At 40.4% G+C, this 23,397-nt stretch overlaps 1 protein-coding gene across 1 annotated transcript in view; it reads left to right on the top strand.

Moving 5' to 3' along the window:
* The window catches only part of LOC146812390 (uncharacterized), a 241,336-nt gene that overhangs the window by 170,817 nt on the left and 47,122 nt on the right, over nt 1-23,397 (top strand). The window contains exons 11-14 of the mRNA XM_085619391.1: nt 5,196-5,336; nt 5,485-5,628; nt 7,597-7,743; nt 19,890-20,027. Coding sequence (XP_085475517.1) covers nt 5,196-5,336; nt 5,485-5,628; nt 7,597-7,743; nt 19,890-20,027 — 570 coding nt within the window. The remainder of the gene's footprint in view (nt 1-5,195; nt 5,337-5,484; nt 5,629-7,596; nt 7,744-19,889; nt 20,028-23,397) is intronic.

Consider the following 23,397-nt stretch of genomic DNA (forward strand, 5'->3'; position numbering starts at 1 on the left):
TTTGTGTTGAATATATATATATATCTATATATATATATGTATTTGTTTGTAAATTTTCATATGTACAATTATAAAATAAATTAAAATTAATAGTTTATTGTTTTAAAGTAAATATATATACATTACATTTTATATACATATGTTTACATGTATTTGTTATATTTGTTACAATGTGTATTAAATCTAATTTATTTATGTTAATCTTTATTATTTAATATATTTAATATTATTTTCATACATATATTGAAATCGATATTCTGTACAACTATATTTTTTACATCAATATTTTTTTTTCAATATTTTTGTACTTACCATTATAAATATAGGATGTCGATATTTATAACTCGATATTTGTGTATGGGGATATTTTGGGGGACGATATTCTATCAGTGAACCCAAAATACTGCAGCCCAACTGGTTAATAAACAGCCACCTGGCCCCCCTTCTGCCTCTTTGCTTAGAGCCTTGCATTGACTTCCTAATAAAAGGAGAGCCATTTTCAAACTCCTCTGCCTGATGCATAAAGCTCTGATAGGAAAGGGGCCCAAATATCTACAAGACATTGACACTTTACTGCCCGGATAGAAACCTTAGATCTAAAAATCAGCTCCTTCTCTGCCCTCTACACATCTGTACATCTAAATACAGTGGACGGGCCTTCTCACATCTGGCTCTGTACCACTGGAACAAACTCCCCTTGGTCTTTAGAGCTTGAACTGATACGCAGGCTTCAAGGAACAGCTTAAAACCTTGCTGTTTTAAATTGAAGCTACTTACTCTTCTGTTATCTCAGCGCCAAGATGCCCCTTTGGGGATGAGACGTGTGCTATAGCAGATACCTATCAGCATGACATAACATAACTTCCACAGCAAGATTGCCAACATCTACAACAACTTCAACCTCCAAACAACAAACGCTGACCGAACAATAACAATATGGTCATCCATCCACTCTGGGACACCCACCGACTCCAGCTCCCACCATTTCTTCAACCTAGGAACCATCCCAATCAGCTAAGAACTCACCAACATCCTCAATACCTCCATTTAGAATGCAACCTTCCTGATCAGCCGGAAACACGCCAAAGTGAAACCCCTCCTAAAAAAAAACATCTGCTGACCCCAATGTCCTCAAGAATTACAGACCAATTTCCATGCTCCCCTACTCAGCAAAAGTACTTGAAGGCCATCAAACAATAGCTCACCGAACACCTTGAACGCAATTACCTCCTCGACAAATAACAGTCAGGATTCCGGTCCAATCACAGAACTGATCGATGCCACAGATGATATCAGAACCCTACTCAACTGCTGAGAAACTGTGGCCCTGATCGTCCTCAACCTCTCAGCGGCTTTCAACATTGTCTCCTACCACACCCTCTTCGACAGACTCTGCAGCATAGGCATCCAGCAGAACGTCCTAAAATGGATTGCTCATTCCTAACAGGATGCACACAGAGCATCCGACTGCCTCCCTTCACCTCCGCCCCCAAGAACCTCATCTGCAGCCTCCCCAAGGATCATCCCTCAGCCCAACCCTCTTCCACATCTTCATGACCCCTCGAGCAGATGTTGTGAGATCCTTTGGACTCAACATAATTTCCTACGCCGACAAAACCCCACTAATCCTCTCGCTCACCAAAGACCCTGCCAATACCAGAACCAACTTCCGCAACACAATGACTAACATAGCCAGTTGGATGACAGACAACTGCGTCAAACTCAATTCAAACAAAACAGAAGTGCTGATACTCAGGAAAAACACCACCACACAGGACCACACCTGGTGGCTAGCTGAACTCAGACCAACACCCACGCTGACAGATCATGGTGCAACTTGGGCTTCATCATCAACAGCCAACTCTCCAAATCAACTCAGTCATCTCCTCCTGCTTCCACAGCCTCCGCATGCTCCGCAGAATCTTCAGATGGATTCCATTTGACACCAGAAAGACCATCCCTCAGAAACTTGTTACCAGCCACCTCGACTACGGTAATGCCCTCCACACTGGAATTTCCATCCATCTCCTCAGAAGACTCCAGACCATACAGAACACTGTAGTCAAACTCATACTGGACCTCCCCAAAAGGACACCATCATGCCACACCTCAGAAACCTCCACTGGCTCGCGGTTCAGAAGAAAAGCAAGTTCAAGATCCTCACGCATGCCTGCAAAGCCCTACATGACCAGGGACAGTCCTATGTAAACCATCAACTGAACTTCCACCAGCTCTCAAGACACCTGTCTTTCCCCTCACTCAACCTCGCACACACCCCTCAAATATACCACGGTGGGGGCCGCTCCTTCTCGTACATCACTGCCAAGACCTGGAATAACCTGCCCCTCCGCCTCTGGAAGATTTCAAGAAGAAGCTCAAGACCTGGCTTTTGACTGAGTTCCGGCATCCTCAGCGCACTGATACCATAAGGTGTGACAGCATTACATTAAACAAATATTGATTGATTTATGGATTGTCAAACAGTTATCCTCAGGAGGAGACTGACAGTCAAGGGGGAGGGCAAATAGCAGCAAGTTAGCATCAGTTCTGCCATTGTATTTGGGATGATGCAGTTCGTAGTCTTTTTAAATTACTAGTGGAAAGTAGTAGGCAGGTTTGGGGGTGGTTGAAAGAGTGCTTTGTTGTAAATTAGCTAATGTACGGTAAACCATGGAGACAGATTCCTTCTGATCAACCAAGTGACTTCAAGCACCCCTATGCAAAAACAGAGAAACTCATGTCCAGAAATGTAAGCACTGGGTGTGCCCACAATGGTGCCAAGCATGTTTCTTCTTGGGAATAATTAAAAAAAATCTATGCACTGTATTAACATAATACATTGAGAGAGCTGATGCTGACTTGCTGACAACCTACTCTCTCCCTCCTAGTTTCGATTGGTTAACAAGCCATGGGAGGCACCTATATACTTTTGGTGGTAATTGCCTGATACACTAGAGCGACACTCCAAGCACTCTGAAATACACCTGCGAGTTGCTGCTGAAGATAGACAAGAAATGAAAGCTCTACCTGCAGCCATACTGGTGGCAAACACTTTTCTACTTGTGATTGATTTGAACATTATGTACTGCCTCTCCTAGAATGAAATGGAAGAACGGGTGCTGATATGCTGGCAGTGTACTCACTCCCCCCTTGATTATCACTACTACTGTTTAAAGTAACAGATGTAAGATAGGTGTAATTTGTCTTCTGCAATTCATGCACTTACCCATTCATTCTTGAAGTCAGTAATCCATGCACACACTCACCCATTCATTCATTCTTCCAGTTATGCCCTACCTCTTCCTACCTTTGACTAATTATTGCATTCACCCACTCAACCCCATACACACACTCATCATTCAATGACAAAGAACTTGCACTTATATAAAAAGAGTTAGACCTACTGACTCTGTCAATGTTAATTTAGTAAGAGTATTTGCGTTAGGATCATATTCTTCAGATAAGTATTTTCTTTTTCTCAGATGAATCTGATTGTTTGAGTGCTCCCATAAACAGTGCTTCGTGGAACAGATGCTATAAAGCAGATGGGATGTTTGGACCAGGGATTCCCACACCCTAAGACTAATTATTTTTACATTAGTATGCACTACATCAACAACCTACTCAATAGGTAGTACCAGAGATCTGCCTGGTTTGCCTATATATGGGGGCCACACCTTTTGCAAACCCTTCAGGACACCAGTCTGCCAAGAAACTTCTAGGGTTTGCATGGCCTAGTCAAACTTCTGCTACATGAGACTAACCTGTCCATTTCAGGACTTTGTGATTTGTACTTCTTTTTAGGTCTCATCTACAGACAGTGGTTAGCTGTTTGTTGATGAAGGCTTACTGCATACAATAGCAATATTTATAGCATACTTTGCGTCAGATGTTTGCTTATCATTTGTTGACTTTCTTGTTAATTTCATTTGCTTGCTTCTTATTCAATGGATCTCCTTCCTTTTCTTGTATGCTTGTCCTTCCCCTGGAGCATAGCTTCTTTACCACCCTTTTGACTGGATGACTTGCATTGTTCTAGGTCTCACATCAGGGACCTACTTTTATCGTTTTCTTTGAGAAATCCATGGGAGTGCATGTCTTTTCTTGCTCTCCCCCCAAAATGCTGCTATTCCCCCTCAGATCCCTGCCTACTATACTCTATGTATTGCACCCAACACCTCCAAGCTAATCTGTAAAAGCACATCAATAGGCATATATATTTCATGGGTTTGATTAAAGAGCACATTTTATCAGGCTGGTGATCTTTTATCTCCTGCCTTCCACATGGTGCACCAAAACCCACGCTTTGGCACCCAAAAGCAGCAATTATGGTGAGGGGAGAGGCAGTCTGCTGCACTCACACAGTCATCATCATCACACAACTTTATTTCGCTGGTAAGAAAAATTGGCATAAAAAGTATTCTACACAAATAAATTCATCACTCACACAGTCTTTTATACATACCTCTAGGGTTTGCATGGCCTAGTCACACTTCTGCTACATGAGACTAACCTGTCCATTTCAGGACTTTGTGATTTGTACTTCTTTTTAGGTCTCATCTACAGACAGTGGTTAGCTGTTTGTTGATGAAGGCTTACTGCATACAATACCAATATTTATAGCATACTTTGCGGCAGACGCTTGCTTATCATTTGTTGACTTTCTTGTTAATTTCATTTGCTTGCTATACATACCATTGACTGGAAATATGTCTCTTTTCTCAAAAACCCTAAATTCGGCTCTCCATCTCACGCAGAGCACCATAATGGCTGGAGTATTTCTTCAAATTTCTAGTGCTATGGAAAGTGAATTGCAATCGTTTTCATGTAAATTCAGACATTTTGTGACACAACTGTTATGGCATTTAAGTACTTGCAGCTTGTCCTGGGTGGTATTTCTACGATGGACTCATGTTTGGTAGGCTTTTTAAATGTTGTTCAGAGTTTCCGGTACCACATTTGAAGAATACAATCATCCCATTTATAAAGATTGGAAATATTGAAATAAATGTTCACTTTTCCTCCAGCATTGTGATTTGTTTGTATTTTTTAATTTTTATAATGCTTTGCAAAGAAGCACTAGCAAAGCTAATAACTCAGCACTCGCATTATCAAAGGCAAGATCTGTTGGTTTTGTCAATGCTTGTTACACCATTTGGCCTCTCTTATCATTAAGCCCATATTCTGTTTTTCAGAGAAAGAAGGCTACTGCAAACATAATCCAATACGTTGCTTTATTCCTGGACGCTATGCTTGCGCCAATGACAGCGGATGTCCAAAAGATGAGAAGTGCTGCAGCTCTGGGTGTGCAGCTCAATGTCTACCTCCATTGAAAGGTACAAGAATGAGAAGCACAAAGGTGGGCAAACACACAGTCTGCCCATCCACTCATATTGCCAAACACTTTCTGCAAAAGTGGATTGAACGAGATGTGAACAATTAATGTACTAATGCATTTATATTGTTTCTGCTATGTTCTGACAGAGAAACCTGGAGCGTGTCCACCAGAGCGAGTCCATGTTCCAGACAGATTCAATGATAGCTTTTGTAAGAGTGATAAAGACTGTCCCATGGATCAGAAGTGCTGCTCGGACAATGGTGACCAGTTTTGCAAGGCTCCCGCTAGAGGTACTCGCTAATGTAGCATTTACTCCTTTACTCTTTTGAATACTGAAATATGCACGTTTATGGTCACACACACACACACACACACATATTTATATATATATATATATATATATATATATATATATATATATATCAGTAGATAGTTATAGTTAGCATCGTGTTTCCATAGGAAATCCGCAACATTCTATTTGGAATAACTTTGACGCCGATTGACGAATCCTCGCGAAATTTTCAAAATAGGTGGGGCGCTCCGCTCCGCTCCTTCCCTGAAAGTCTCGGGGGGATTCGTCAAGCGGGGGCTGAGAAAAAGGGGGGGTTCCAAAACGCATTTTCCCCATGCATTTTTCCATAGGACCTTTAGACACAGCTACAGCCCGAACGGCTGAACAGAGTTACTTGAAATTTGGCAGAGAGGTAGTCCTCAGGTCAAGGAAGTGCCTTTTGTAGGTTTGGTGTAAATCTGTTCAGTAGATCCTGAGAAAATAGCATTTAAATCAATATATATATCTGAGCCAGCTTACGGTGCGCTTACCGTGCGCTTACGGTAAGCTTACCGTACGCGTACGGTGCCGTGCGCGAGCGCGATTCTGATTGGCTATTAGATCTAAGTAAACATTCGAATCGGTCGAAACCAGGAAGCGGCGGCCGCCATTTTCTCTCTCGCACTCTGAGTGAGGCAGCAAAAACAAAGGCAAAAAACATCTAAAGGGGCAATGTATTCAGTTCCTAACCACCTAGCATTGATGATGGTGTCCCCAAAGAACCCCCAAGGCCAAAAATGCATTTTTTTTTTTTTTTTTAAATCGCCGATTACGCTTACCGTACGCGTACGGTAAAAATTAATTAAAAAAAAAAACTATCCACATTATCCCTACCCCGTGTGCAAAAGGTGCCCGAAGTGCCCCTTTTGTGCATGGCATATATTTAGCAAACGAAAATATAAATGATTACCTTTCACAACGAAGCGCATAATATGTCCTCCATGTGCGCACGGTGCGCGAAGCGCATCGTGCGTACATGGCCCATCCCGCGTAACTTAGCATTTAAAAAACCGTACAAATTCACTGAAAAAACCATAGGTTTCACACACGTTATAGTTGGGAATTAGCATTTAAAAAACCTTGCAAATTCACTGAAAAAACCATAGGTTTCACACATGTTATAGTTAGCGGAAATTTTAATCATAAAAAACCATTGAAATTCCCCCGTTATAGTTAGTGCAGGCAACTATAACTCACGCAACCGCAATCCTCTGCTGATGCTAATACTTTATTTAGACACTTATTTGCCCATGTCTTCTTTCATTAAATTTTAGCTATACATATATTACAAATATTTTTTTTTCATAAAGACACATATGTCATCAGCAGAGGATTGCGGTTGCGTGAGTTATAGTTGCCTGCACTAACTATAACGGGGGAATTTCAATGGTTTTTTATGATTAAAATTTCCGCTAACTATAACATGTGTGAAACCTATGGTTTTTTCAGTGAATATATATATATACATACATATATATAGCCAGTAGGTAATAATATATATATATATATATATATATATATATATATATATATATATATAGATAGATAGATAGATAGACAGACAGACAGACAGACAGACAGACACACAGACACACAGACAGACAGACAGACAGACAGACAGACAGACAGACAGACAGACAGACAGACAGATAGATAGATAGATAGATAGATAGATAGATAGATAGATAAATATTGGTACTCTGTCACTCAGGGAAATAGTAGGTCTTCCTCTTATGTTCACAGTTTTTGGCAGCAGAAAATGAAGGCTACATTTTATCTACACCTGAAACAGATTGGGTACCGTTCTGTCATTCCCAACTTTTGTTTGTAAATTCTATATGGCCGATGTCTAAAACACACTAAAACAAGCAAATATAACAAGGCTGGGCATTTATCAAGTGTCTTTTCCCATTCTTCTTTTGGACAGCAAAGCTCGGAGAATGCCCGCCGGCACCTTCTGACATGGCTGCCATGAAGGAAAGAGAGGATTTCTGCACCTCGGACAGTGAGTGTGTCGAAAATCTGAAGTGCTGCCTCACAAAGACAGGACAAACATGTCTGCCATCTATGGAAGGTATGTAGCTGATGTTCTGTTGTTATTAGCCTGTAGAGCAGTATAGTTGTGAGTCACCCTGCATATATAAGTGTGTTGTGTGTGTGTGCGTGTGTGTGTGTGTGTTTTGCCTCTTTGGGGCAACGTACAGTTATGTAAGCCCCAAATTTCAAGTCTATGGCAATCGCTTCATCGGTTATTCACCAAGCAACACACACACACCTATTGATGTCTCTGTGGTCCATCACTGTTATATGTCTGAGGAACTATTACAATGACTTCCAAACCAGTAAAGAGGTTTAACCAAGAATGTAGATAGTGATCACCAGTGCAGTGGTAGGACAAGTATCTGGCCCGCATAGAGACATTTTCATCTTATAAAAGGTGGTGCTACCACAACAGAATGTTGAAAACAAATTCGAATGACATACTGAAACATTTGACGCAATCTTTCAAACCACACTAGATACGAAAATGCACTCAAGACTAAAATTGATTCAATTTTTCACCCTGAATCATAGTCAGTGGCGGCTCCTACACGAATGCGAAGGAGCGTCACCCCACTGCTCACTGAGTGAGCAATTAAAAACGGAAAAATAAAATGGCAATAACGTAACATTATTATAATTTTATTTTATCATACTGGCTGAGTTGATTGGGGCGGGGCGGTGCTGGGTTGTTTATAGGCTGGAGAGGAGTGGTAGGCACTTCTTAGTGCGCATGACATTTTGGCCGGCCGGCCCCGGCCGACATGAAATGTCATTGGCACTTTGCATGTTCTCTACCCAGCCTGCAATACAGCAAGGGTGGAGCTGATGCCCAGGGTACCATTCCATTCCCAGTCTGAGCGCCGAACCTTGGCGCTCTGTCCAATCACAATGCTGCATTGCAGCATTGTGATTGGCGCAGGGGAGCCTGGGTACTTCCTGCTTCCACAGAATCCAGGAGGAGAACGGGGAGGATAAAGGAGAAGTCAGAGTTTTTTGTTAAATGTACTTATTAATTCCTTCCCCCGCACCCCCACTCCCATTCTGTAGTATCTGCTATTGATGATACTTAGACATGGCAAGAAAGCAACGGATTGATGCAAATGGTTAGCTAGACCAAAAGTCAAAGCCGGGCCTAGAAAATGGAGAGCAGGCAGATGACTGAGGAATCAAACACCAGGCAGACCAACCAGAAACAGGCGTCCCAGGAAAGAGCATGTCTGTTTCGTGGAGGATGTCACAAAATAAAGAGATCTACAAGATGCAACGTCAGACACTGACCCTGGTGAGACTGGTGTTAGGAATAACTCAATATCTGTAAATGAGATACTAAGCTAAGACCCAGTTGTGCCCCCAATGTCTGCAGAGCACCTTGTCAAAATGTACAAATGGTTGCTGTTTTGTTGGTGCCGGGAATGTGATTCACCTCATTAATGCTAGGTGTGGGCAAAATTTAAATTACACTGGAGTAATTCACATAATTTTGTGAATTCCACATTACACATATTATGCGACAATTCTGAAATAACTACATTAAGCCACATCATGTAACTACACTCCATTCCCGGTAAAAACGGTAGTTAAAACAACAAACTATTACTAACCCACAAAATAATGCAGATTTACTAAGTAATAAAAGATAACACACACTGGTAAAAAGGCTGAGTGGGGCCAATGAAAGGAAATATTTTGTCAGACAACATAATGAAGGAAACAAAGTGGGTGAACTGTTAGCTTGCTTAATAAGGTTGAGGTCAAATGTATATGTTTGATCTGAACAGACAATATGAACATAGTCAGTTCTTCGCAAAATATTATAATACATTACACTGGTTGCCCAACATGGCGTGACCTGAACGTCTCGTGAATTACCTACAGAGGATACCCATGACCTGTTTCACAGCAAAATAAGTGAAAAATCTATAAACACGAATCACCGTGGATGAAATAAGCATATCATTTGACCAATTTGCCATGGGCAAGACACCTTGTATGGATGGCCTGCCCACTGTATTTTATACTATGTGTAACTGGACCCCAAAGTGTTTTCCATGTAGCTTCCTGGATGAGCTATATAGATGCATAATAAATGTAATGAATAAAACTTTGTGAATCTTGTGTGCCAGCTATCAACATCTATAAGCTGAGGTGAATTTAAGGACACATTTTTTCAACAAGGGCAAAATGGCCCCCAAGGGGATGGTGCAGATCAACAATGATCTGTCCAGCGTTCCAATCGACAATCCTAAAAACTCCACTTGACAGGGTAGACTTGTTAGTTCCACCTTAACAGGCCTGGGGTTTCGTCATGTAAATGGCAGATATTTGAATGATCAACCAGCGAATCCAACTTTCAAATCATCAGGCAAACAAGCAGTCATTGATTATACATTTCTTCACGTCAATGAGATTGAAAACTTACAGGATTCTAAAATAATTCCCACACTTGAAAGCGACCACAACCCACAACACATCACCTTAAGACATAGAACCGTGGAATACAAAGCAGGAAAGCTGCAAGGTAAGGACAACTTAATGGTGAGAAAGACAAAAAAGAATAGGTTGGAAGGATGGATGTAAATAGTTACAAGATAAGATGTGGGGTCAACCATTTTTTATGAGCTTTATATCAACCACTAAAACCCAAATGGGAAGATTTAGAAGTGAGATACATTCTTTTACTATTCTTCTTACCCAAATTTTCAACTTCCTAGCAACAGCACCTGTAATAAATACTAGTAAGGGGACTTGCAAAAGCACAGTGGAGCACAAATTTAATCTACAAAAGAAGAAATGTAGAAAGGAATTAAAGCAGCTGTAGGTTGAAGGGAATCTACACAACATACCCACCATGAAAAAATTTAAATCTAAGCTAAGAACCGAAATTTGTTATATTAAAAAAAACAGAACAAGTACGCAAATGGTCATAGTTGCACATTGCAATGCTCACTAAAAATTACAAGGTTTTTTGGGCCATAGCGACCAAGGGCACCACAATTTATAAAGCTGAGAGTGATTACAATATAACATATGATCAATGGGAAGAGCATTTGACAGCACTATCCATGGTGTTAGAATCAGGCCCGATGTGTAATGCAGGCGTGGAACACAGGCCACAACTTAGAACCAGCCATGTAGAGATTGTGAAACAAATAAAATATTATAAGACCTAATACGCATATGGCCCAAATGGGCTCTCCGTTACCCTAATGAAACTGAACCCTGAAAAATGGGGCATGATTCTAACCCCATTGTTCAACATGGTTATACGGTCGGGTCTGTTATACCCTTGATGGAAGGGAGCAATTTTGTATCATCCTATATATAAGCGAGGCCCCAAAAATTTGCACTATGGTTATCGCCTCATTGCCTTGTTGGATGTAGATAGGAAATTATTCATAAAACACCTCCTACTCGCCTGCTGGTATGGGTTGATCAATCAAACAGATTAACTTTCCATCAGTCAGGCTTCCACCCTCCCTGCAGCATGACAGACAATATCATAGCCTTGACCATGATCATCTAGAAACCCCACATTCCGAAAAACAACCTTTTTGTCTGCTTTATAGACTTTTTAACAGTCTTTGATATGGTGAATCGAACTAGACTTTGGGGGAAGCTTCAGGAGTGAGGATTCTTCCAGGTCATTTACATCTGATAATAGAAACTTCACAGGAAAACCTGGATTAGAGTCAAGAAGTCCAATGGTTATGGTATATCTCCTAAATTTCCTACTCATGACAGGAAGCTGGGGCAGACTAAAGTCCCCTTTTTAGCTTATGCTGATGATCTGGTCATTTTGGCAACAATCAATTAATTTATCAAGTAATCAAACTTGAGTACAGTGTGCACTATACACTATGATGTGTCACAACATTAAACAAAATACATGAAAATCATCCTGTTAATTGCCATTATTTATTCTCAAATTTTCCATTATTCTCCTTACTGTAATTCATTAGTATTCATAAATATACATATTATTAATGCCACATTGCAAACACAATCTTCTTTGTGTGCGCAAAATATATACACAAATACAATAAAACAATCTTAATGTTCAAGCCCAATGCATTTCAGGACTCAGTCCCTTCTTCAGGGACAATTCTAAAAAAGAAAATATAACAATTTTTTTTTACAAGTGTTGATCTTCAACTCAAGGCTTTGACATAAACTAGTAATTTCTATGTGTCCAGCCCTAGTCGTATTTTTTAATCTTATTTTAATATTATTATTGCATGCTCATATGGCTTGCCTGTTACTCACACACCAAGCACTTCTTCCAGTGAAAGGTCCAGAACCCTTTTTTAGCGTGCTTTATATTACCTATAGTGCACATGCCACTATTTATCATGCTTTTGTGCTCGTGGAAATCAATGCATCAAATACTGATCGATCTGTATTTAATCTCCATATTGCCATGCTGTTACGAAATCTAAAACTCCCCATTGAATTGACACCGACCCATGTGATAGATAATATATAATAGTGGCACTACTCTGTGTTACTCCCGACAGATCTACTTACTCTCTGGTTACTGCGCGAGCCCAAAATCAAAGTGTGTAGATGTCTTACGGACAACTGAAATGAAACAACCGAAAACACATTGAAACTACTAGTCACTGCATGTTATACACACTGTGAAAAAACGTATGGTTATCCACAGCTCTTACTTCAATGGTCCTGCTGTCACAATCACCGTAAATCGTCTCTGTGAACATACTACTGGGGCTGGACACATAGAAATGGCTAGTTTATGTAAAAGAATTGAGTTGAAGATCAACCCTTGCATATTTTTGGGGTAATATATTCCTTTTCAGAATTTCTCCTGAATAAGGGACCGAGTCCCGAAATGCATTGGGCTTGAAAATTAAGATTGCTTTATTCTTTTTGTGTATAAATTTTGTGCACACAAAGAAGATTGTGTTTGCAATGTGGCAATATAATTAAGTATATTCATGAATCCCAATGAATTGCAATAAGAAGAATCATGGAAAATTTGAGAATAAATAATGGCAATTAACAGGATGATATTCATGTAATTGGTTTAATGTTGTGACACATCATAGTGTATAGTGCACACTGTATTAAAGATTAATTACTTCATAATTTAATTGATTTTTGCCTATGTATGTCTGACAGCATACGTTTCAGTGTAGCACCATAAGATAACATTTTTAAAAATTGCTGAAAATTCAATAATCAGGAGTGCACCTCACATCCACACGAATTCCCATCTTGGCAACAACCCCGGTCAGACTTCATAGGCAACCCATACAAATCAAGTTGCACAATCTAGAAAATAATCTTCTTATTTAACCAACTCAATGTCCTTTGGTTGAAATAGTTCTAAGTTCACCTGGAAGTTAGGAAGCATTACAGTAGAGGAGGTCCAGAAATACCCATATTTGGGTCTTATAATAGATAAAAATCTCACTGGGAAACATCATGTTGAGATCTTAAAAAGGTGAATTACAAGTATATTGGGAGCACTAAAAAGCTTCTCCACAGCTTATGGTTGTTCTTTGGTGGATATCATAAAGGCAATGATTATCACTGTTCTTTTATGTGGGGCCCAAATTTGTAATCATACATTTACTCAAATTGAATTGAATTGCATTTGAAAACTGTTAGGTTAAGCAGTCTACCCCTTTATGCTGCATAAGATTAGAACTAGGATTGACTCCTTTATCCGTTGACATTAATCGTATCACTTATTTCATAGATGCTAAGGAGGCAGTAATCAACACCTTAAGGGCACTTATTTGCAAAGTATTAACTGCACCCAGGGGAGGAGCATTTCTCTCAGAAAGGCTAGTGAAAAAGCTGCTGGCAGAATATAATCTGCCTTTGAAGGTGACACTAGCCTCTATGTCTAGATCAGTTACTAAAATGGTGGTGAAAAAGGGAATCAAAACATTAACTCTGAGTAGGGATGTTGAGGCAGCTTCTAGATGTAAACATAAGAGGTACACCACAGAAATATTTTCTAGCTTAAAGTAACCATATCTCAATATTAATATTTGGCCTCGGGAGAAGATTGCCTTCATGCGATTTAGACATTGTTATCTCCCTTTTAGGGATTTAAATGGTATATGGAAATCAAATGGCTGCATTGACAGTTTGTGCAGGATGTGTAACTCAGCCCAAGAGTTCATTGAACACATAATGTGCTTGTGTCTAGCCCTACTTTACGCTAAAAACAATTATCTAATGCCCATGTTTAATGCAGCAGGCAAAAGAACAATATCAGAGGCATTATCATTTCGCTTTAAGGGTTGTACTGTAAAAGCTGTGAGCAAGTCCGTAAAATTCTTGAGGCAGGCCATCATGGTCTGGGAGGAAAACTGCTTGCCTGACCTAATTGCACCATATTTAATTTAACCTGTTTCATATTGTTTTATTTGTTTGCTAAATCATTTTAATGTCTTTTTAATTAATAACCTGTGATGTGTCGGAAGGGGTTTGGGGCGGTGCACCACCAATTTGCTTGTCAATACATCACACCAAGTGGTCAGTAGTTGGTACTCAAAAAATCTTTATTTTAAATTAATTGTCCAAACAAAGCCTCAGCCAACGCGTTTCGTTCAGATTGAACTTCGTCAGGGCTGGAAGAATATAGAAAAACATAACATAAATAAACGCACCACACATAACATTTAAAAAGTACATTAAAAGACACCATTTAAAAGTTAACACATACTAAGAGAATATGCACAGGACAAATGATAGATGTACCCTAGGCAGTGAGTATACAGACATTACCAAACATAGCAATTTTATGCAAAACAACACATAACAATACAAATGAAACCATTACATTAGTAACAAGGGAGGCATAAGTGTGCCTCTGTGGTTCCAAAATATATATATTCTGAAAACCCTTATTGCTTGAGAGTATGATTTAATCAAGAATGCTCCCAATTTAAACATGATTCCTATATATGTAGTGTTATATCTAGATGCCCCATCTAGCCATGTGTAATATAAAATATTTCATCAGAAATTAGAGGGGAGGGATGGGGGAGGGACATATATGTGCCTGTGTAGGTCCAAAGTTAGATTCACTCAAGCTGCCAATAAACTCTTATACTCAGAGAAAGCAAAAGCAAGCTGATTAGGACAAAAGGGCAGGAAAAAACTTTTAAGAAACCGTCCCCCGTAGGGAGACACGTACCATAAGTAAAAGTGCGAGTACAATCCAATGGTATAACCAAAGTCTATGTAGACAAATATCCGTCTCGCGAAGAGCTGTGAATAACGTTGTATGTTTCAGGTAAACAGTCCTGATTGTGCTTCCAGTGCCACCTTGATAAGGACACTGTACACGATTCTGTCAAAGAAATAATAACAGAAAATAAAATAAAAATCAAAAAAATAAATCAACAAAAATGACAGAAAACAGCGCAAAGATATCAAATCAAGTCCAAAGATATATACATATATATATAAAGTTGGAAACAGACCCAATGTGGCTTTTGGTCGAAGTAAAAATGTCATTAGATACCACTAGGACGTGAGATTTGAACCGAACATATTGTCAGTCCAAAATAATAATTCCCACTCAGGTGTTTCTAACTGAAAAGTACAAAAGCAGTCCGTGAACATCCTACTTGTAAACACTACATGGAAAGCAAAAAACACGTAAATGAAATTGCCAATAGAACTGACAATAATTCGTAGAAGGTGACTGTAGACACATGTGTAGGCAGAACCGTGCCACAGCACAAAGCCAGGGGGCTGTTTTATTAAAGTCCTGGCTTTGACTCGCCTTTTGGGAACATTTAAAGTGCGGTTGACTACGGGCTGATCAAAGGGATTTTCCATTTGCTTTTTCCCTTCTTTGTGCTGTGGCACGGTTCTGCCTACACATGTGTCTACAGGGCGGATGCCTTGCCGCACGGACGGTGGTGTTTTAACACCACACGAGGGCGGAACATATTTTGTCCTGAGTCACCTTCTACGAATTATTGTCAGTTCTATTGGCAATTTCATTTACGTGTTTTTTGCTTTCTGTTATTAGGTTGTGGTTTGGAACCTTGGATTTACAGTTTCCATGTAGTGTTTACAAGTAGGATGTTCACGGACTGCTTTTGTACTTTTCAGTTAGAAACACCTGAGTGGGAATTATTATTTTGGACTGACAATATGTTCGGTTCAAATCTCACGTCCTAGTGGTATCTAATGACATTTTTACTTCGACCAAAAGCCACATTGGGTCTGTTTCCAACTTTATATATATATGTATATATCTTTGGACTTGATTTGATATCTTTGCGCTGTTTTCTGTCATTTTTGTTGATTTATTTTTTTGATTTTTATTTTATTTTCTGTTATTATTTCTTTGACAGAATCGTGTACAGTGTCCTTATCAAGGTGGCACTGGAAGCACAATCAGGACTGTTTACCTGAAACATACAACGTTATTCACAGCTCTTCGCGAGACGGATATTTGTCTACATAGACTTTGGTCATACCATTGGATTGTACTCGCACTTTTACTTATGGTACGTGTCTCCCTACGGGGGACGGTTTCTTAAAAGTTTTTTCCTGCCCTTTTGTCCTAATCAGCTTGCTTTTGCTTTCTCTGAGTATAAGAGTTTATTGGCAGCTTGGGTGAATCTAACTTTGGACCTACACAGGCACATATATGTCCCTCCCCCATCCCTCCCCTCTAATTTCTGATGAAATATTTTATATTACACATGGCTAGATGGGGCATCTAGATATAACACTACATATATAGGAATCATGTTTAAATTGGGAGCATTCTTGATTAAATCATACTCTCAAGCAATAAGGGTTTTCAGAATATATATATTTTGGAACCACAGAGGCACACTTATGCCTCCCTTGTTACTAATGTAATGGTTTCATTTGTATTGTTATGTGTTGTTTTGCATAAAATTGCTATGTTTGGTAATGTCTGTATACTCACTGCCTAGGGTACATCTATCATTTGTCCTGTGCATATTCTCTTAGTATGTGTTAACTTTTAAATGGTGTCTTTTAATGTACTTTTTAAATGTTATGTGTGGTGCGTTTATTTATGTTATGTTTTTCTATATTCTTCCAGCCCTGACGAAGTTCAATCTGAACGAAACGCGTTGGCTGAGGCTTTGTTTGGACAATTAATTTAAAATAAAGATTTTTTGAGTACCAACTACTGACCACTTGGTGTGATGTATTGACAAGCAAATTGGTGGTGCACCGCCCCAAACCCCTTCCGAAATTTCATTGATCTGCTTGGCAGTTGGCATCTACTAACGGCGGATGCAGGGGCGTTTGTATGCACACCATCATTAACTATACCAATTTATACATACTGGGAACACAGTAAGGAGGTGCAGTCATTGGAGTCCGCCGTTAACCCTGCTTTTTTCTAAACCTGTGATGTGTGTATTAATGGAAATTAATAATGTATATAGTTTATTGTAAACTTAAACAATAATTTACTTATTTACTTTCTTACATCTATAAGCTTTGCTTAATCCCTTAAGAAACCATTAGAACCTATTTTGGTTGATGATAAGAAGTCTTGCACCATGGTTAATCTGAAATATGTTTTGCAGAAGGCAGTCAACATGTACTAAACCACAAAGTTAAGATAAACATGTGAGCACTCTTCACAGAGAAGAAACTAGAATCAACATTATGAATGCGCTGATTTTAAAGTTCAGTAGGGACAGGAGAACAGTAGGATTGTCTCATCCGCCCATGTTACTTACCATCAGGATAGAGTGCTTTAATGATTCACCCTGGAAAGATAAAGATCTTTACTCTTCAATGTATAGGAATTTAACAGAAAGGTACAATTGCATAGGAATAAATTATACCAGCCTCAGTTCTGGATAAGACTGCAGAGCAATTATTCTGAGCAGCAGATGTTGGCCCACAAGCTAGGTGGGGCAACGGTCGAGCCCCAATAGTCATAACACTATAGGACTAGGGTTGAACTGGCATATGTGGCAATCTTGTTATATATGGTAAATTGAAACCTCAAAAGACTCCCATCACAAAGGAATGAAAATGGCAAACCATGAACTACCTCAAAACCTACACATAAAGAAAATCACCCGATTGCAAACAGCCAAAGAAGAGGACAGAGAGCACCCATTGCCCAAGGCACTGGAACACACAATGCAGCTCATGGAACATGGCCAATGAGGAGGTGGAGCAGAGGACAAAGGAAGGAGTCAACAAACAGAAAAGCAACACTCACACTGCATGCTTGCAGACCATCATCCAGGCTGCTTTCAGGAACATTGAAACAATCCAATCAACGCTCCTGGTAGAAGCCAGAACAAAATGATGTCCACCTGATTTCTCTAACAGAGAGGAGTCTGGCAATGGACTTGAACGAATGACTGAAAACAGAAGCCCATGAAACGTCCATGGAATCACACTACCAGACTACGTTGACAGAAATAGAGGCATATACCTATGCCACATCTCACAACAAAAGAATCCAAAAGCATGAAGGTGAAGGCAGCATGTTTCAAGGCAGCGGGAATGATTGATGCTTGTCCTGCAGAGCACGAAGATGCACTCCCGGGGTAATGCCTGAAGAGCAGTAGTCCCATGACCAGTCCCTCTCCACCAGGTGGACTTACTATAGCAGGATTCCCTAACAAAGGACAGAAAATCGAGAAAGATTAGAAGATACCTACTCCCAAATGTTGGAAATACCTGGCATATGCAGCAGTTACTACTGAAGGTTCTTACAAATAGAGGGAAACAGAAAAAATATGACAATTTTGCTCCATTGGTTGGTAACAAATTTTTTAAAAAGTTAAGTTATTTCCATGATTAAAGATATACCATGCTTGTGTCCAGGGGCGAGTTCAATCTTATAGATATGAAGGGTGATTAGCAAGAGTGACAAAGTGGTATCTAGTCTGCCAACATCAGTGGCTGTAGGTAGCCACCACCCAGCTTTCCCAGCTCTGATTGAGTAAGGAACTTTGGAGATTGAACTTTCTGTGAAGCCCTCACAAGAGGAGTCTGGGAGCATATGCTTGGTTATTATATTTAGTTTTCTCCCCTGTCCCTTATTCCGCTCATGTGACTGTCTTGTTACTTTCTCCCATTCTACTTCCCGTCCGATGTATCCTTGTTGTTTTTGCCACACCTCACTCTTGTTGCCCTCCTGCCCCTCCCTCTTTTTCTCATTGTGTCCATTTGCTGCAGGCCGACTTCTTGCTCGCCCTTGTCCCATTTCATCAGTGATGCTGAAACAATTTTTAGAGTAGGGATGCTGACCTTCGCTATCACTTTACTTGAGAGCCTTGATTATTCTTTTCATGCTGCTGGTAAATTGATGTATCTGTCTTTATTTATGGATGTGTTAGAAAACTTCAGGGATTCTTTGGCTTTTCCTTTCACCTGTACCCCAATAGGAATGCCACTGCTCAAAATACTGTACACATGCAGTCACAGAAGAGAATAGAAAAGAAGCTCTCAATTTAAAAAGAATTAGCAGCACTTTGTCTAACAAAGTTGCCTGCCACGAGACAGATTGTAGTTGAACACAGGCCTCTTCATTGTTCATTCTCCATCAGAACTCAATCAAGGAATTATTAGGATGATGCAGCCAACCATCCAGCGCCACTGCCTGCCATCTCCGACTTGCCTCCTCCTGCCTCCCTGTCCCCGGTGTAGCATCATCACATCATTCCAGCCCGCACTCCTGCCATCATCAGCATATCCATCAGCTCTCTGGCTCATCCTTGCCAGGTCATCTCCATTCCACCTATTCCCACCATGTCATCGTCTTCTGCAACCAATCTTCCATCTCAACCTTGGGCCCAACATCCCCAGCCCTGTCATCCCTGATACACCTCACAGTGATCATTCTTATCACACCTGGTGCCCGTTTGTCCACTTCAGATTAATGTATCCTGCAGCATCTCTTCATCGCCATGATGGCTGGCATCATGGTATCTCCGTAGCCCTAACCCCACATCTTCTCCACCCGCATCCTCATTCATCCTTTCCCCAGTCATCTATACCTTGCCACATGGGAACAAGTCATCTCATTGGTTCTTTAAAATTAAAATATAGGAATGATTGGTAAGAAAAGATTAAAACAATGCAAACATAAGCTTTCATCGACCCCTTGCTATCACCCACATCATGAACTTCGAAAGACACACTTACTCTGATGTTTCTTTATTTCAGATAAACCGGGTGTCTGCCCACCTCCTGTGATGTGCATACGTGCTGCACGCGCGACTTGTGCCAATGATAGCGGGTGCACGGGCGACCTGAAGTGCTGCGGCGCTGCTTGTGGAGCAGTCTGTATGACGCCACAGAAAGGTACAGCATACAGTCGTTTCACTGGAGCTAAAAACAGTCCAACGGAAACCCATTCGGGTGAAGCATAACCTTTTTTGGGGTAAGTGTTGGGGTTTTCAAATATTAACACAGACGTCAAAGTTCACACTCCAGCATTTGACGTCATTGTTGGTGCCAATAAGGGCCAGGCAACAATTTGCATGACGCGAGTGTAAATAATGTAATTTCTGTGGATTTGTTTTACCCCTATCAGGTGAAATACACCCACTATGCCATCACGCCACATCATGTAAGGAAGGCATCATTGTAGGAAGGAAAACATGCCCTCCAAGTGTGAGGTACGAGCTCTTGTACTGATAGAACTTTCAAGTGGAAAATATTAAAACACGTCACGCTCAGAAATACAAACTTGAAAAGGATTCACGTTAAGCGAGCTTTGGTAATGTGCAACTCAAATGCATAATCGTAATGGAAGGAAGGTTTATCAGTTCCCTCAGCAAAAACATAGGCTCCCACAGGGAGGCCCCACTTGGATTTTGGGTAACGAAAGACTCGACAACCCAAAGTAGAATGAAAAGATTTTCAAACTTCAGAATTTTTTTTGTAAAATATTTTATTTATTTATTTGTATAGCACAACTAACACCCTAAGGCGTCAATGCGCTTGTCATCCAACATCCTGCCAGCCATGAGGTAAAGGTGCTGAAGTATTAAATAATTAAAAATATAACACAAGTTATGCCTTAAAGAGCCAAGTCTTCAGACCCTTCCTGAAAGAGATCAGGTCAGGCGAGTTTGTAAGTGTGTATGGCAACTGATTCCACAATCTGGCAGCGATATTTAAAAAGAAATGTACACTTTGCTTAGGTGTTCTGGAGTTCTTGTCTCGCCTCTGTGCTGCTAGGTGCCCCTTCGCTGTAACTTGTCTCTGGTGAAGCTTGAGGTGAAGGTGGGAAGCCAGTTGAAGGAGAAGTGCTCCTCATAAGTTGAGCAGGAGTTAGAAGCAAGCTTAGACGCAGGAGCGGGATGACACAGTAGTATGTGTGCACAGACCTTGCTGGTGTTGTGTCGTCAGCCTGGCGGATCAGACATTCTGACATTTTTAGGGCTGGCCTAGAGCAGTGTTGTAGCAAGAGTGCCATGGGCCCCAATGCAATCCAGAAAATTTGTACCCTCATCCACTGGTTTTGAAAGTACAAATCAGCTCTAATTGGGGTGTCCAGGGACCCCTCGCACCCAGTTCCCCCTGTCACACTGCATCTGCTGCAGTATTGATAACTGTGCACCTGGCCTAGAAATAACTTGAGCTTCCTCGCCGACCTCATATTTTAAAACAAATCACAATAAAAATACATGTGTGAACATAACCTGTGGGGATTCGGTCCGCGCTCTTCGCCCATTGTCTGTTCAAGTCTCATTCACAATTTGTTTCCTCCCAACAAAGCATATAACATAGGGCAGTGGGTCAGTTCATTTAATTCCTTGATTTTCTTCACTGTGGGTGACTGCATTTGGCCTGTTTACCCTGCCCCCCCCCCCCCAGAGAAGAAATGAACAGTAGCCCGACGCACAATAGTTCTTTTCTTCAGATACCACTCAGGGCTTCTGGCTTTACCCTCTTACCCCATCCGTCCCTAATGGAGTTACATATAGCACTGCTCTTCTAGGTAATGCTGTTGGCGCTACCCTTGCTGGCCATTCTCTATTCCTGGCCAAAGGAGTATTAATATCTCCATGCTCACCAGCTTCTCCAAGGCTCACTTGACTTAGATTCTGCTGGAGGTCATTCCAGCTGTCTATCGGGCACATTAGGGCTCTTCCATGTGCTTGCCAAAGCTTTACATTAAGAACAATTAAATTGCGCCACAGCAGCTGCACTATCTTCAGTGTCTCAAAAACACGTGTTTCTTGGTATAATATTGTATTGTAATTGCATTTATAAAGCGCTTACTACCCCTGACAAGGCGTCAAAGCACTTTTTCAGCGAGTAGCATGCTAATCCGGAACCCATAAAGGATTAGTGGTGAATTAGTATAGTAAAATATTAAAGTGATTTGAGTGATGTATATGTTAGTACGTTATTTGGATTGAGAAGGACAGTGGAGTGATAGAAGAGGGGAAAACGTTTGCATTTATATAGCGCTTGCTACCCTTGATGAGGTGTTGAAGCTCATTTTTGGCAAGTAGCACACTACTTAGGAACCCATAAAGGATTAGTGGTGAATTAGTATAGTAAAAATACAAAAGTAATTCGAGCGGTTGATATGTTAGTCAGATATTTGGATTGAGAAGTATTGTGGAGGGATAGCAGAGGGAAAAAGGTTTGCATTTATATAGCGCTTGCTCCCCTTGATGGGGTGTTGAAGCGCTTTTTCGGTGAGTAGCATGCTACTCTGGAACCCATACAGTGTTAGTGGTGAATTAGTATAGTGAAATATGAAAGTAATTTGAGTGGTGGACATATTAGTCTGTTATTTGGATCAAAAAGTATAGTGGAGGGATAGAAGAGGGATGGATTTAGAAATGTTTTTTTTGTTTTTTTGACATAATAGGGTTGGACTAGCAATGTTGCAAACACTTAAACGAATCAATAATCTCCCAAACAACATACTTCTAGAGGCACCTACGGCATTTCATTGATAAGGCTGTGAATAACTAATTATGGAAAGAAATTGACATTTTATGCAACACAACAATAGAATGGTTTGTTCAGATAATGAATGACATAATCAGAACATCAGCAGGAAAATTTGAAAAGTTACAAAATAAAGAATATCCTGCACATATCTTCCTCAAGTGAATACAACTAGTACATTAAAGACACCAAAGTTTAGGCTTCTTTTTCAATGATTTTCCTGAAATAGAAAAACAGTATACAGAGAGATTGAAAGGCTTACTCACATAAAATGAATGTGCTCTTTTATTCTGCATTTGTGAATAGCTGTCAATGGAAGCAAACTGTGGCCTAGCCATGCTAATGGTAACATGTCTAGATTAGGCATTTTGTCAATCAATTCTCCTGCGACTGCATCAAAATGGGCTCTGACCACAGCATCAGGTCAGGTGCATGACCCACTTTTGACCCACCTTCTTGCAACAGTGGAACCCAATATTGCCTCAGTACTACGCGAAATTACCCAAATTCCGTGAGTGGAACGGAATTTACCGCCCAGGCCTACCACTATCCCAGGGATCTGGGGATTCAAACAAGTCATATTGCCCCAAATTGAAGTTGCTCTAGATATTGGTGGCAAGCCCTTGCTATGTAGCTTGAATGCGGGAGATGGAGGCACCACTAACTCCCTTTCTACCCTTGGCAGTTTGGTGTCAAGGTAGTAGTTGCTTTTTAAGAAGGGTCTCACTGTCTCACTTCTGTTATGGGTGATATCTCT

The sequence above is a fragment of the Triturus cristatus genome, chromosome 7 (genome assembly GCF_964204655.1).
Source record: "Triturus cristatus chromosome 7, aTriCri1.1, whole genome shotgun sequence".
Classification (NCBI taxonomy): domain Eukaryota; kingdom Metazoa; phylum Chordata; class Amphibia; order Caudata; family Salamandridae; genus Triturus; species Triturus cristatus.